General features: G+C 36.7%; 1 protein-coding gene across 1 annotated transcript in view; it reads left to right on the top strand.

Moving 5' to 3' along the window:
* CENPF (centromere protein F) overlaps window positions 1-16,399 on the top strand; it is a gene marked incomplete at both ends in the record, with an annotated part of 33,834 nt that extends 17,435 nt beyond the window's left edge. The window contains 9 exons of the mRNA XM_084203293.1: window positions 431-3,882; window positions 4,416-6,713; window positions 7,266-7,406; window positions 8,444-8,620; window positions 9,339-9,500; window positions 10,828-11,014; window positions 11,721-12,200; window positions 13,502-13,695; window positions 16,199-16,399. Coding sequence (XP_084059419.1) covers window positions 431-3,882; window positions 4,416-6,713; window positions 7,266-7,406; window positions 8,444-8,620; window positions 9,339-9,500; window positions 10,828-11,014; window positions 11,721-12,200; window positions 13,502-13,695; window positions 16,199-16,399 — 7,292 coding nt within the window. The remainder of the gene's footprint in view (window positions 1-430; window positions 3,883-4,415; window positions 6,714-7,265; window positions 7,407-8,443; window positions 8,621-9,338; window positions 9,501-10,827; window positions 11,015-11,720; window positions 12,201-13,501; window positions 13,696-16,198) is intronic.
* Between the last annotated feature and the right edge of the window lie 260 nt (window positions 16,400-16,659).

Raw genomic sequence — 16,659 nt, forward strand, 5'->3', positions numbered from 1 at the left:
TGCAATGCTGTAAGTTTCATTGTGAATTAACTAACAAGTTTCTGCTGGGGGAAGTGTTTTTAAGAACATTGAGTTTGTTGTCAATGAAAATGAGTTTTTTGTTTGTGAACATGTATGGTTCCTGAAGATATGCTATTTTGAAAAGAATCAAAGTGTACTGAACTTATCAGCAAATTTGCTTTCATAGAGTCTCATTTAAATAGAAATTTTCTGTTTAGCAGCTCCTTTATGGAAAGCTGACTGTATGTAGTGCCCAATAGCCTCAAGTAATATAAACATTCTTCATCCAGTGATATATCTTAAGAGTGATGCTTTGCAGTAGAATGAGAATTGAAAATAGTAAAAGTAAATAGTATCACCTCATCTAGAAAGTTATCAGTACACTTGCCAGTATTGACTGAAAAAGATTTGGTGGTATTTTCTTTTATAGATAAGAATGCTGTTCTGGAAGTGGAGCTGAAGTTACTGGAAGAGAAATTTAAAAGGCAAGAGAGCTCACTTTCACTGGAGAACCTGAAAATAGCTTTAGCTGACATGGAAAAGCAACAAGAGTCTACTCGAGGTCTCCTTAAGGAAAAAGATAATCATATTAAAGAACAAGACTGTAAACTAAGTAAGATGGAGGGAGAATCAGAAGCTTTGCAGAGACTTCTTGGATTAAAGCAGAGAGAATGTGAAGAATTGCAAAAAGAGGCTACTGTTTTTTCTCAATGGAAAAATGAAACTGATAATCTTATAAATAAACTTAAGTCTGAAAAGGAAAGTATGCTGGCTCATATTAATGACTTGGAAGGTTCCCTTCAAAGTCAGCAAAGCAAAAATCATGAGCATAGTGAGAAACTTAGAATGATGCAAACCGAAAGTGACAGAAAATCCACAGAGATTAAAGAACTGAAAGATATGCTGGAACGTAAAAGTGCAGAATTAGAAGAACAAAAAAAAGCTTTTGATGAATTTAAGCAGAAAGCAGAATGTTCTGATAAAAAATATTGCAAAGAGATAGAAAATATGTCCTGTAAAATATTCCAGCTCACCAACCAAGTTGCTGAAGTAGAAGAAAAGTTACAATTGGCAGCAAGTCAAGGACTGCAAAGGGAGCAGAGCTATCATGACCTGCTTGGTGAATATGAAAAAATCTGTTGTCTTGTAAAAGCAAAAGATGCTTCAGAAATGACAGAAGATGGAGAAGTTAATTTACAAAGCAGACAGGATAAGACTCCTTTAGAGAATATGCAATTTGCAGCAGCTAACTCCGACACTGGAGTGCTGGATCATGGATGTGCAGGAACTCTTCTAGAAGTGGGAAAAACTAAGGATCTGGCCAATTTACAAGAGCAGATCTCTTTTCTTGAGAGTTCTTTAGCAGCTCAAAAGCAGCTGAATTCAAATCAGCAGCAGCAGTGTGAAGACTTACTGCAAATAAAGAGTGAAACAGAACAAAGGTTATTTGCAGTAGAACAGATGTACACAGGCTTCAGGACAGAAACTGAGCAGCACATCAGTAATTTGCAAGCGGATATTTCAGCACGTCAGGAATTAGTTGAAAAAACTTCAGCTCTTCTTGAGGAAAAGGACATGCAACTGCAAACTTTGAATGAAAGATTAGAAAACCGAGAAGTTGAGCTTCAGGATTTAAAGATCAATAATAAATTGCTTGAGGATTCACTAAGACAGTTGAAGCTCATGTCTGAAACATGGGATTCAGAGAAGAAGGACATGTCTTCAATGATTTGCTCATACAGTAAAAAAATTGGTGAACTTACTGAAGAAAATACAGCCCTTAGGGACTTAAGCAGTGCTTTAAAGCAAGAACAAATAACTTTACTGGAGGCAAATAAAAATATTTATGATAGTTTAAAGGAAAGAGAAGAAATAATTTCTGAAATGTCTGGAAAACATGAGGCGGAAAGACAGCGTATTCAATCAAGCACAGAAGAAATCAAAACAGAGCTTGAAGTTTTGCAGGCAAAGTATAAATCAGTCAAAGAAGAAAATGGAAAAATTATGAACATTCTGAGAGAGCAGACAATTGAATTAGATGAAAAAAAGGCAAAATTAGAACAAGAGAAACAGGTACTTAGTGAGAACAAAGATATATTACATAAGCTAATAGCCTCAGAAGAAATAAAAAAGGACTTGGTTCATGAACTTCAGCGACTGCAGTCAGAATTTTCCAACATCCAACATGTGCCTTCTGTGGAGCTTGACTGTTTAAGCCAGGAAAGGTTAAATGTCAGGACAGGACAAAGTACAATGCAAGAGAAATGTGGCTTTGTATTTCAAGAAAAGGAGCAACTGGGGAAGGAACTACCAATAAAAAATGAACCTCTAATGTGCGGTGTTAATTGTGAGCAAAGACTCTGTTCAGAACAGTTGAGAAAGTCCATGGAAGAAAAGGACATTGAGCTGAATAAATACCAGGTTAAACTTGAGCTTCTTCAAATGGATTTTGAGGATAGTGAAATCTCTCGAAAGAACTGCAGGTTAGAAGTGATGCAGCTGGAGACGGCTTTAAAAGGCATGGAAGTAGAACTTGAGAAAAGTGTGAGAGAGAAAGAGAGACTGCAGCAAGAACTACTGTCTCTTAAAGAACTGAAAACTGCAGATTCTTCACTTGGAGTATTAGAGGAAGATGGCCACTCATTGGAGTATAATTACAGTGACATTTCCCAGGACTGTGGCAAAAGAGGAATAGATGAAAGTACTTCATCAGTGTTGCTGGCATCCTCTTTGCAGGTAACAATAAACCAGCTGAGTGAGCTTGAGAAAATGTGTGAGAGGCTGCAGAATGAAAACACGGCATTAGCCTCTGGACTGAAAGATGCTAAAACCAATGGTACCACAAGTATTAATAAAGAGGAAGAGGAGACAGATGATATGATGAATGCAGATAGCAATTTAAAAGCTGAGGAAGCTGTTCTTCCTGTTGAACTTATGGATCAAAGTGATAACAGTGATCTGAGAATGCATTCTGATAATAAGGAAGTGTCCTTCAGACTTAAAGAATGCAGTTCTTCTGACTATGAGGATTTAAAATTGTCCAGCAAAGAAGTTAAAGTGCACTTTGCAGAAGTAAGAGAGAAGCTGTTGACTTTCCAGGATGAACACCTAAAATTATATGAACAGCACTGTAGTATGAGCTCAAAGATATGTGAGCTGCAGTCTTGTATTGAAATACTGAAAGCAGAAAATTCTTCACTGTCGACAAGTCAGAGCAGTGCTCATGTAGATTCTGTGCAAGTGTCACTGTCATCCAGCCAAGATGACACACTGCCTAAATTGGATGAAACTAAGGCCACAGATTCTTCCTCAGACCTTTCTGTAAATCCCTGTTTATTAGAAGTAAGTGAGGGGGTTGATCCTCATAACAGTGGTTCATGCAAATGGGCACAGGAAATGAATCAGACAGACAGTTCTGTAGAAGTAATTTCAGAGGATGCAACAGAAGTTTTGGTTGAAAAGTGTCATAATGATCACAATTTGGATTCTGTTAGAGAGCTCAGGAGTATTACTCCAAGAAAATCTAACCTTGAAAATAGAATTGAAGAACTGGAGATGCTCTGTCAGACGTATGAGAAGGCCATCAAGGTGCTTGAAGATCAGTTTCATGTTCAAGAGAATATGAAAAATGAGGAAATACAAGAGCTGAAAGAAGTTATACTTTCTGAAAGGAAAGAAATAGATCATCTCAAACAGCAAAATCGGTCTGAAAAGGAAGAATGGCAGCAGAAGCTGAATAATGTGACTATGGAGATGGAGTGCAAACTGGCAGCAGAAAGAAAACAAACTGAGAATCTCTCTTTGGAGCTGGAAGCAGCAAGACTCCAACTACAGGTCCTTGATTTAAGTTCTCATTCACTGCTGTGCACAGATATTGAAAATGTAAGTAATTGCAGTCATGCAAAGGAGTTTTATGTAAATGCTTTGATTGCGGTCACCCAGATAGGTTTTTGTTGTTGTTGTTGTTTTTTTGGGTATTTTTTTTAAGCAAAAATTCTATTTAAAATTGTGCCTCGCAGAAGCAGTACTATTTTTTTGGCAAAAGAAGAAAAATCCATACTTGAGCATACTTGTCCTTTTAGTAATGCTATTAATAATTCACTTTGTCACGTAGACACCTATTTTCCTGAAATACAGAAGGATGTGGTATATTTGCACATTGTTTTCCAGCAAATTTATCTAAAATTTCTCCCTCAATACCTTTAAAACCTTTTTGGCCAAAGATGTGTGTATAAACAAGTGTCAAACATTTCTGTAAGAAAGGAGACTGTGAAGTAGGGAGGGGTATCTATTTCTTTTGCATAAGAGCAGGAGCTTTACTAGTTTAAGAAAAGTTTTAAAGCTTACCTTTTTTTTCATATATGTATTCTTTCCCCCTCTTTTTTTTTTAGTTGGTTGATTCTTATCCCTTGCAGAACACAGAACAAGAAAACAATACTCCTTATAAATTAAGAGTGCCTGTTGAAAACTCAGCTCTGAAAAACAATAATCTTAAAATAATCCCCATTGAGAAAATGGCTGCAGGAGATGCCTTTGTGTGTGAAAATGAAACTGAGACTGCGGAAGGAAGATTAATGGAAGATTACACTGAGAAAATTTCTGGAGAACATGAGTGTGAAAATACATCAGGAAAAATAACCAGCCCTTCAGACCATGCCAGTGCATTGTCATTTTCCAGTAGTGGGGGTTTGAGTGCTGGCTATTTCTGTGAAAATCAAATAACCACTGAAATGCTTCAGGAAGAGGCAAAACGACAGACTGCTGAAAATTTGAAGCTGATCTATGAGATAGAAAAAGAGCAAAGCAATGTAGATTTGAAAATAAGAGCAGAGCAATCAAACTCGGAAATGAACTTCCAGGAGGCACAAATAATTTCAAATAGCTCAGCTTTTGCAGGACTGGAGGAAGCTACTGTAGCTGTTAAGGAAGAAAACTGTGGCATAAATGAAAAACACAGATCCGTTTCTGTCAATAAGCAGGAATTATCTCTTCACATAGTCTCATCAGAAAAAGAACCTGAGAACCTCAAGTCTGAGCTGGAGATATGTAAAGTTAGATTGCCTAATGCAGCAGACATGTTTGATGGTGTAGAAATGACCAAGAGAGCTGGTCAGGTACAATGTCTTGCAGCTGAAAATGGACAGGAGAGTCCAAAATCTGAGCAAGTTAATGTTGATAACCATGCTTTGTTCACAGAGCCCGACATTGAAATGCTTCAGGCAAAATGTCAGCAGTTAGAAAGGGAGAGGGAAGTAAATCTGAAAACTATTTCTAGCTTTCAAGAGCACCTTGTTTCAGTCACAGCTGAGAGAAACTATATTGGCCAAGAACTGAGTATTTTGTCTGAAAGCAAAAAAGAGCTGGGTCAGAAGTACCAAAAGCTACAAGAGAAATTAAAACAATTAGAGTTAACTAAAATGGATTCTACTGAATTCATTAGAAGGTTAGAGGATGAAATGAGGACACAAGCAAATCTGCTTGAGGCTGCAAAATCTGATGCAAATCAATTATCCAATGAAAAAGACAGTCTTCTTCAGAAGCTGCAAAGTTTAGAAAATGATGCTGTATCTTTCACCATAGAAAAAGAAAAACTCCAGAATGAAGCAGCAGATTCAAAGAAAGAAAAAGAGCTGATTGCAAGAGAGTTGGGAACGATGCAGCATAAATTAGGTTCATCAGAAATGGAAAATTCAAAGCTTTCCAAATCTTTGGAAGGCTTGTTAATGGAAAAAGGAGAACTTGCTGCAAGACTCAGCGCAGCACAGAAAGAAGCAGACCAATTGCGATGTGGAATTGAGAAGCTGAAAGTAAAAATTGAGTCTGATGAGAAGAAAAAACGTCACATTGCTGAAAAGCTGAGAGACAATGAACGGAAAGCTGACTCTCTTCAGGATAAAATAGAGAGGCTTGAAAGGGAATTGGAGATGTCAGAGAAAAATCTAGAAGATACAGTTATTGAGTTGGAGACTGCCAAAGCAGAGGCAGAAACATTAGCAACAGAGATGGAAGAGATGACTGAAAAGCTGAAATGTTCTAACTTACAAATTGATGTCCTCACCTCACAAAAAGAGTGTTTGGCTAAAGATTTAAAAGAAATGCAAGAAAGATTCCTTGAACTAGAGTCTTCAAATTTGACTACAGCAAAACAGTTGGAAGAAAAGGAGGAAGAAAAGATACAAATCAAAGATGAATTTGAAAATACTGTGGCATTGCTGAGATCTGAGCTCAAAGATATGAGTGAGAAGTTAGAGTTTTCATGCAAAGAGGAAGCAGATGCTAGAGCAAAAGAGCAAGTCTTGATTGATCAGGTGGCTCATCTTGAGCAAGATAAAATAATGCTGTTACAGGAATGTCAGACAATAAAAAATGAAAACATCAAATTGGATCAAGCAAGGGAAGTACTTGTTCAAGAATTGATGGATTGTAAACAAAAACTCGATGAAAAGGTGCGGGAAAATGGTGCTCTGGAAAAGCAGGTGAAAGAAACAGGAGCACTGTCTTTGCAGCTGACTCACATGCAGCATGAACTTGAATGCTGGCACCAGGAAAAAGAGAGGCTGCAGAACTTGATTGCTGAGTTGAAGCTGAAGGAACAACATTTTTCTGATGGTGAAACCTCTCTGGATATCCTGAATGTTCTAAAAATGTCTTATAAGGACCTTGAGAAGGAACTGGAATCTACACTTTGTGAAAAGAACACTCTATGTAAAAAGGTAATATCATTTCCATTAGGGCAGAGTTCCCTTTGTAGGAGCAAGGATAAAGTGTCCTCTGGGTTTATCACTTCCTTAATAAATTAAATGCTAAAATAATTTTAACCTCAGACTTTGGCAGGAAACATCCTATTTTTAAAATTATGTTTTCCATACAATCCTAAATGTTCATTGAAGTTACAGACCTGGAAAGCAGGGCATTGTTTTGCATAGGATGAATGAGAAGGTAGTTTGAAAGTAGAAGTTTAAGCAATCAAATAATGCAGGATAGTTTCCTCTTTCCTGTAGAAGAAAAGGAGGAAGAACAAATTATTATTGGGTGACTGAGTTTTCATATCAAGAATAAATACTTTGGAAGCTCCAAAGAAAGTGAAATAACAATAGTGCACTTGCCATGTGAAAACATCATTACCCTATTGTGACTCTTGCTTAAAACTTGACCAACTATGGGAATGAAATAATTCATGTTAAAAACTGCTTGTTAAATATAAGTACATTCTTTGGCAGTCATGATACATGTATTAAAAATAATTATGGAAAATTTTATTTCAGGTAAATGAACTGGCTGAAAGTCAAACTGAGCTGCAAGTCAAGCTAAGTAATACAGAACAGAAGATTGTCAAATTACAGGAAGAAAGAAATAAGCTTGCTGAAGAAATGCAATGTGTTCAAGAACATTCAGAGAAGAACAAAGTAAGTTATTCCATCTACAATATATCTGTGTTCAGAGCTAGATGCTCAAGTACAGTACCTGTGTGGAGGCTGGTCAAGGGGATCTGTGATAATGTACAGTATTAGAGGTTATTGCTTCCAAATTTCAAAAAATCCAATGTCCTCTTATGAGATAAAATGATTACTTATTAGTTTTCCCCCTCTTCCTTCCATCCAAACGATGTTTTCTAAGCATAAAGGCCACTGCTGGTTATCTAGAGTTTTTCAGTGTTGAGAAATTCTCTACTACAGGCTTTCAATCATAAGACTAAGGAGGGCAGATAAAAAATACAGCATTTCTCAAAACTACTTCCAGTGTTTCAATAGTGCTAATTTAATTCAGGACATAGTCAAGGAAGAAACAGTTTTGGAGCCTTTGTTTATAATTTGTTTGCATTTAGTTCTTAGAGGCTATTTTATCATCTAGAAAACTTTAGGTCTTATTTATGAACAATATTATGTCTTTAAACCAGTTCATGTGGTCGTCTGACCTACTAACTTTATTTAAAAAATTCTATAACCAGGGGCTTGTTTCTATTGTGGCATTGAGGATTTTGAGTGGGATGGGAAAAGAAGCTATTTCTGCAACTTTCAGAAATCCTAAATGGAAATACAGGCCAGCTCTCCAAAAAGTAGTTATAAAAATGGATGAAAATGCTTAGAAAGTTTTGTCATCTTAAAGAGGGTGAGGAAGTGATCCTTAACCTCTGAAGTCACTCTCAGAGGGAACAACATTTGGAGAGGTTAAGCTTTGATTTTGTCAGTGCTGCTTGATTTAATACTGTTGGCAAACTTCACTTGTTCTCTTTTAAGAGAACATTCCATTGCCTCTTGTCCTACCTTTTGTGTTCAGATGTTCTTTTCTTTGATTACAGTGTCTTTTGCCACTGTTGAATATTTTTTCTTGCCAAGCTGTTTTGGAAAATTCAAAGTTGCTTCAGATTTAAACAGTTTAATGGGTCAACTCTTTCTCCATTGAGAAGTCCAAATACCAAAGAATGTACTATTGCTATTTACAGATTCAGCTACATCTCACAACTTCAGAAAAAAATGAACTGGCCAGGTGTTTGGAGATGGTCCAGAATCAACTACAAGAAAAAGAAAGTGAAATGAAAAGACAGAAATCAGAATACAAAGACAGACTACTTCAAGCAGAGAAAGAGCATCAGGATGCTCTGACAGAAGCAAACCGAAAGGTAAGTCAGAAAATAGGAAGAGTAGCGCTATGAGTTTTTAATTCAGTTCTATGTATTTTACAAAATTTTGCTGGTCCTATTGCAAAAGAATTTATCTTTGCTAACAATATTTCCAAAATCTGCATATGCTTATCTTGGGGCTCAGTACGTGTTAACTTTTTTCCATATGATGAGCTCTAAAAAGTGAATTTATCTCACAACTCAGTAAGCATTTAATCTATATCAAAATTCTCTTGATTAAACGCCCTTGAAAAAGGAAAAGCAACAGTATGTTTAATCCAGGAAATGGTTGTTTTGGTAGGAAGAGGGAAGAAAGTTTAACCAGTGGAAATACATTTTCAGATGTACTATATGCAAAGAGCCATCAACTTGACTGCAGAAATGTCTGTGAACTTGAGGCCAGCTAAACAGAAGCAAATAACTTACTATAATTGTTTCTTAATGGTTTTCATTCTTATTAATATAAAGTAAAAGTAAGAGCAAATTTTAGTGAAATATAAGGGTTTTCTTCTGACAGTCTTCTCAGAGGCAAGATTCTATTATTCAAAATACATGCTTGAGACAAATTGCCCTTTAAATGTTCAGCTCCTTAAAACATAATTATTAAATTTGCTGTGGAATTCATGTGGGTTTGTGATATGCTGTTAGGTACATCTTTAAAATAAAACTCAGTGTCCTTTTTGGTGTCATAGTAATGAGGCACATTTTCTTTCTTTAGAATGAAGTAGAAATTGAGGCCTGTCATGAGAAGATTAGTTCACTGGAGCACTTTATCAGCTCGCAGAAATTAGAAATTGAGCATTTGAAGTCAAATAAAGAACAGCTAAATAATTCCCTTAAAGAAGCTAATCAATCCTTAGGAGAACTCCTAAAAACTAAGGTAAGAAAAGCCCTTGGGTATGACCAATTACATGAAATTCCAGACACGGTGTGATAAAATAAACAGGATTGGGAAGCGGTGCTCCAGAACTTTGGTTTGACTTTGGTACAGCCTTTTTTTCACTAAAGAGAACATAGAGCCTGGAGAAAACATTGTTACTATTGATGTGCATTAGAGAAATTCTCTTCTGTGTGCCATGACTGAGATCACCTAGAATTGGTTTCTGTGACCTAAACACAGCAGTCTATTGACTACAGTGAGCATTGTAGCTGAGCTAAAATGTAGTTACAATTCACTCAGAGAGACTTTGCAGTGCCTCTGTTTTGTGTTTGTGAATTACTTTGGTGGTAAAATGTACCATGCTCTATCCCTAAGCACTAGTCTTGATAGATTGCTCTTGATTCAGCTTTTTCAGTTCCATTTTATATAGAATTCTCATTACAAGTATTAACTAGTGTAATTCTCTGACAGAATTGTCCTCAGGGATGCTGGAATATGAGCTCCACATACTGTGAGCTACTGATGACTGGGAACAGCTCTTCATGTTCTTGGTTTGCTTTTTAGTAGCACAGGTGAAGCTTTACTGTACATATTGTACAGTAAATGTACATAGTGTACATATTGTACAACTTCTGTACCAATAATCCTATCCCTGCATTTTTCTTGTCTTCTGGGTGGTTTTGGTCTATTTTGGTGTTGCTTCTATCTGTGATTGATTTCTGGCTCCAGCTCAGTACTCCCACTTCAGGAATTACTGTCTCCATAAATGTACTCTTGAAGAAACAGTCAATTCAATTAACATGCAAGTAAACCCTGAATTACGATATGCTCATCTTGCTCAACAATTCTTTCTTAGGGCTCGCCACTGTGGCGGTAATTTGGTTAATAAGAGCAATCCAAGGATAAAGTCCTGTGGATGTGTGCCAGAAAGCAGTACCCATGGTAGTGTCAGTGTAGCAGAGAAGGCTTCTAGCTGTGCTCACTGTGTGGTATTTGCACACAGGTTGGTACCAGATCAGTGGGATGGTAAAAGGTTCAGGTTGGACATTGTGAAGAATTTCTTTCCTTTAGAAAACAGTGTAAAGCATTGGAAGGGGTTGCCCAGGGAAGTGGTGGAGTCGCCACCCTTGGAAGGGCTGAAGGAACAACTCAAGGTGGCCCTTAGTGCTATGAATTAGTTAATATGGTGGTGCTTGGTCAAAGGTTGGACTCGATGATCTTGGAGGTCTTTTCCAACTTCAGTGATTCTGTTACTCCATTTGATATTATAATGTTTAAAAGGAGGAATTATGTTTCTGGTGAAATAACTGAATTTCTTATTTTTTAGGCTGATAATAGTAACATCATAATTCAGCTGAAGAAGGAAAATGAATATGCCCACAGTAAAGTGCAGATGTGGATGAAATCCTATAAGCAGCTGGAACAGGAAAAGGAAAAGTTGCAAAAACAACTAGCTGAACATGATGAGCTGCTAAAGAAGGAAAATCTGACAATGGCAAAGCATAATAAAGAAGGTAACTGAATCTAGATTGTCTTAATGCTTTCATAGTGGTGCATTAATCTGTAAAACTTTCTTGTTCCCTAAAATGTCCACTTGCATATGCAGCTCTAGTACAGAGCATGATTCTTAACTAGGATAAAAAGTTACAAGTGCAAATGTCAAACATTTTTAAAATCTAGCTAATCTTTTTTCTCTTAAAGTTATTGTTTCTTTTCTCAGAAACAACACTAGGTTCTGAATAAATATATTAAATCTTACATTTTTGGTGTAAGTGACTTAAGCAAGAAAAGGGATGTTTTTCTTATTAAGTAAGTTTTGTGTGCGAGTTCTTTTATCATTTTCTACCAAGCTTTTCCCTCTGATTCTCATGCTGTGTTCTTAATATTTTAGCTCACCTCATGAGATGCACTGTATTGTAAATGATACTTAAAGCAAGTTAAGGGTGCAAATGGAGTGTTCAGAAATTACAGAATGAGAGGGAAGATGTTCCCCCATGCACTGGTCAAGGATTCTTTTCATAATTTGTATATTTGTGCTCTATTTAACAGGGCATTATTATGTCTATCATATTACTGAATTTGTTTTACAGTCATTTTTTTTTATAGTTGCAGTGTTACAAAACACGTGTAATTAAAAGATGCATGACCATTGCATAAATTCTTACATATGCATATTTTATTATGTCAGTTATATGAATAATCATGTTTTTCTCTGAAAAGATGCTGATGATAATGCCATTACAGAAGAAATTAAGTTAAAATTGGAAGAATTGCAGGAATCTACAGAAATGAAGACCAGAGAAGCAAATGAGAACTTGGAGAAATACTGCTCTCTTATTGTTAAATATCACAAACTAGAGGAAGAAAACGAGATGCTAAAAACACAAGTCAGTTTGTTGAGTACTCAGCTGAAACAGCTAGCGAGTGATGCTGTCAGCACTCCTTTGCTGAATTCAGAGAAGACATTAACACAGAAGAGCAAACACTCTGTCAAAGACAGAAGGTCAGATGAAGATACTACTAAGCTTTCAAGTAAAAGGCAGAGATGTGAAGACAGCAAGAAAGACAATGGAGAACCAAGATCTCCTGCTCCAGTGACTTCATTGAAGAAGAAAAGGAAGTGTGATATCTCTCAAAATCTGGAGGGTCAGGACAGCACTGACTGTGAGCTGGATGGGCTTCCAGAAATAGTGCAAAAAGGTATTTATGTCTTGTAAAGGCAAATGTTCTCTGAGCACAGCAGGTGTGCTTTTCTCTTTTGTTTTGTTGAATGGCTTTCATTCTGAGTTGGTGACTATGCAAACGTTTTTGGTGATAGTGAGGGAAGGTGAAAGGAGTCAATGAGAGATGTGGCAGTTGGTGCCGAGTTAGCTTTTGTGGAGTGCCCGTGTTAGACCAGCAGAATACATTTCTGTTGGAATAACAACTCCCATTCTGCTAAGAGTTCAGTGGTCCTGGCAGTCTCCTGTGCTCCCATCACCTCACTCACAGGGGTAGTGTGCAGTGAGGCAACTGAAGACCAGAAACTGGGAAGGAGTGGTGTCTGGAGGGAAGCCCACGTGTGTTCCCCAAGTGTTTGCTTATTTGTGGGCTTTTATTTCTTTCAATACCAGTAATTAAAGTGTGTTAATTTGCAAAACATTAAATCAGCTAAAATTCCCTGAGTTGAAACTGACTTGCCCACAGCAGTAAGACATTAATCTTCATGAGAAGATTAATTAATTAACTCTCATCTTCATGAGAGTTCACTTTCTGTCTGCTGTGAATGCCACGAAATTAGGCAGCCTGGTACTCCCTATAAAGGTCCACTGCAGCAGAGGGTAACTGAGAAGACTGCACAAATCAGGGCTTGAAAAATATCTTGTAAGTTCAACTACCTATTAAGTTACCCTTAATAATTAATGTAACTGCCATCATCAAAGGGCAAACCATAAGGATACTGAATAGCCTTAACTTTGGTGGTCACTCCTAGAAGTCAGGGTTTCTAAAGATAAACATTATTTGCATTTCACTTTCTTACCAGCATTACTATATCTTCTAAAAGTAGCCCTGTTCTGAGGACATATGTGCCAGTTCATGTTTGACTTTTAGGCTAGATAGAGAGATAATAAACAGTCTATACATAAATAGTTCTACGCAGAGAAAAGTATTAAAAATCAAGAGCATCACATCATGGTATCATGAATTAACCAGTACTGGTTTTGAGTTTGAAATTATTCTCCGTGTAATAATGTACCTGTAAAGAAAAAGACCAAACACTTATTTGATTTTTTTATTTTTCTATGGAATTGCTCTTGTAATTCAATGGTTCTTCTTTGATAGACAAGTTTTGCATTTGAATTTTGGAATATGCAAGATCTATTCAGCAATCTTTGTTCCATTTTCTCCAATGGAACAGATGAATTATTTCAATCAGCTATTTTATTCCTATTGTGAAAAAAGAAATGCATTTGAGGAAGTGTGATTGCTATAGGTTTTTATAGGAGCTGTTTATTTTTCAGGGTTTGCTGACATCCCCAGTGGCAAGGTCAGCCCTTACATTTTACGCAGAACAACGCTGCACCTCAGATCCAGTCCCCATCTGGCTCCCTCAAGTGAGAAGAGGCCTTTGCCTGCACAGGACTCACAGAAGCGCAGACCAGACCATCTTGGTGAGCGCTGCTCTTTGACACCTGGTGGCAGCAAACCACAAAAGGTAACTTGGAAAAATTTTATCTGGGTATAAAAGTCATGGGGAAGACTTAATGCATTCACTAAATATATTCATCTTGCCAAGTGAATTTGAGGACATATCATTCTTTATGTTCCTCAACAATAGAGTGGAGAGAGGATCATAAAAACTGAATGACTGAAACATGCATAGGTCTTACCATAGTGTCAATGTGCAAATTGTTCATGTGCTTTTATTTGTGAGCTCATAGGAACAACCAGTGGGAAATTAAATTCAATACTGGTATATTTTCAATTTCTTATAATGGATATTAAAGAGCAAGTATTCCTTTTACTGTGGCTTCTTAGGTTGCAGAGAAAGTAACCAGCAAAAAGACTAACCTTTAGGAGTTTGAGCTTGAAGTTTTCTGCAAACAGCTCTTCTTGGAATTTCTAGAATAACTACAGATATATGGGAAGCTATTAAGCGTGTAAATAGGGAACATTTGGATTATAAAAAGTGAGTAGTGTTAGAAGGGACCTTAAAGATCAGCTAATTCCAACCTCCCTGCCACAGAGAGGGACACGTTCCACTAGACCAGCTTGGTCATGCTTACCAGAGTTTGATGTTATCAAAACAAATAAATAATACACAGTTATGTTTTGAAAGTGGATTGTTATTAAAAAAAAGGTTAGTAACTGAAGTTTACATTAGCTTTGTGTTTTCAGTAATAGACACATTGCTGAATGTTTCACAGTATGTCAGAGCAATGTGTTCTAAGATGATGCAAATGCTTTGCAGATTATAGAAAATTGTTCCAACTTTAGGACAGAAGTAAACCTTTTGTTGTCCAAAACCTCCTCCAAAGTTTGTAACAGTATTATCTCAAGTTGAGCAGTAAGAGAATAGTTATTGGTAGCTCTTAGTATGAGGGCTACACAGAAATACGTCAGTAGATAAAAATCCTTCCAGTTTGCCAGGTTACACAAAAGTATTCTCTTGACAATCAGCAGAATCTTGCACGTAGCTTTTTGGGTTTTTTCCTTTTTTTTTCTTTTAAATGCAGTTATTTTGTATTAACACATAAAGTATGTTGGCAAGATACCAAAAGTAAGTAAAGGCAAATGCCACATAGTTTAGTGGATGTATAGCTTTTGAGGCCAGAAAGCACCATTGGGAAAACAAATCAGATCAGACCCATAATTTTTTGAAGCTACAGCAATAGAAAATCAGTGTTTTGCAGTGAGAGTGAATCCACTGAATTTGTGAATGTTGTTTCAAGGGATAATTACCCCACTTGCCAAGAGTTGCTGCTTCTTACAGACATTGCCTGGAGGGCTGTGTTTTATTACTGTTTCATTAAGTGATGCCAATAAATTTTATTTATACTCCTTTGTCTGTTTCCCTATAACCTTAGAAACAAATGGTATTGCTTGTAAAGAATCTGAGTAGTGCAAAAAAGAAAGGAAGCTTCAGTCACAGAAAGTTGTATGGTAATCACCTGCCGGCATGGTGTAAGCTTGCTGTAGACTCTTGCTGACCATAGTCAGGGTTATACCAAGAAACAATTAATCAGTAATTATATTTTCTCATTTAACTGAAGGAGGGATTTCCCAAACATTCCTCCTTTGTCTAAACTTGTATTGTCTAGGTCCAAGGACAGGCTACTCCTCACATTCAACAAGATCACAGTTATTAAAATTTCACTGTTGGTTTTATTCCCCCCAAGTGTAAATATGCAAAAGTCATCAGTTCCAGGAATTTGTGCCCTTCTCTCAGACACTGTTGAATATGTGTGTTGCTTTTATTTCAAGATGATGTACATCTGGGAATTTCTGGAGGAATTGCTCATATTGGTTCATCATTTGTTGAAACCATTAAAATGTGTTGTTTCATGCTTTATATTAATGCAATAAATGGTATGTCTTGTTTTAGAAGTGAAATAAACCTTGTTTCCTTCTCTTTGACAGGTACTTGCATCTACTTTATTTCAAATACCTAGTTTCAAACTGTTGCAAATTTCTCAAGGTGGTTAAAAGTGCCTGTCATGTTCATATGCAAATTTATTCACTTTTCTATGTGAATTTAATGTAGAATTTAAATTGAGTGCTTTGACTGCACATCGGTCAAAATGTGAAAGCAGTGGTTTCTGCCCAGATGTCAGCAAAAAAGTGACACCTGTGCTTTACATTTGCAGAATATGTAGAGAAAAAATTAAATACAGCTCTTGGTACACACTACCAGGTACTTTAGTAAACAGCTTAATAGTACTGTCTGTTCCTTGTGTAGCTTTTTTCTGCTCCTGGAAAATAGCTTGCCAGCAGTGTAGCAAATATTTCATCTCATACCACAACAAAACAAGAGTTATCAAGCCTCCCTGTGTATTCAGAGTGATAAGTGCCTTAAACATGTTTTTCTGCTTCCAAAAAGTCTATGTCTTTTGCAAATTCCCAATATTTAGTCTTTTGCAGCAAGTCTTTCAACCCAAGGCAGAAAGCTAATATGGTTTTCCATTGCCAGTAAACAAGGATGTTTTTTTTTGTTACAGGAAAATGATGAGCAGCGGTCCCAAGCTTTTCCACCGATGAATTCTGCATCAAGGTCATCGCTTTGCCTGCACAAACAATCCCCAAAACCTCTCTCTGATAATACTAGGGAGAGTCGCACGATGCACAAAGCAAAAAGTTCCCTAAATGAAGAAGGATTGTCTGAGCAAGATGAGCAAAAAGAAAATTGTAAGGTGCAGTAAATCTGACTTAGTCACTGCTCAGAATAACTGGTGATCAAAACCAGTTTGTAAAATAAATACCAGAACTATATGGAAGGCACCATTTTCTCCAATGAATAACGATATATGGGTTCTGCAGAGCTTCTTTGTGAATATTTACTAATATCAGTAGTCACACAAACTTTTGAAATAATAGTGAACAGATATAACTGATCTTTTTATAGAATCACAGAATCAATTAGGTTGGAAAAGACCTTTGAGGTCGTTGAGTCTAACCTATG

Source organism: Fringilla coelebs (assembly GCF_963513975.1).
Source record: "Fringilla coelebs genome assembly, chromosome: 3".
Taxonomy (NCBI): Eukaryota; Metazoa; Chordata; class Aves; order Passeriformes; family Fringillidae; genus Fringilla; species Fringilla coelebs.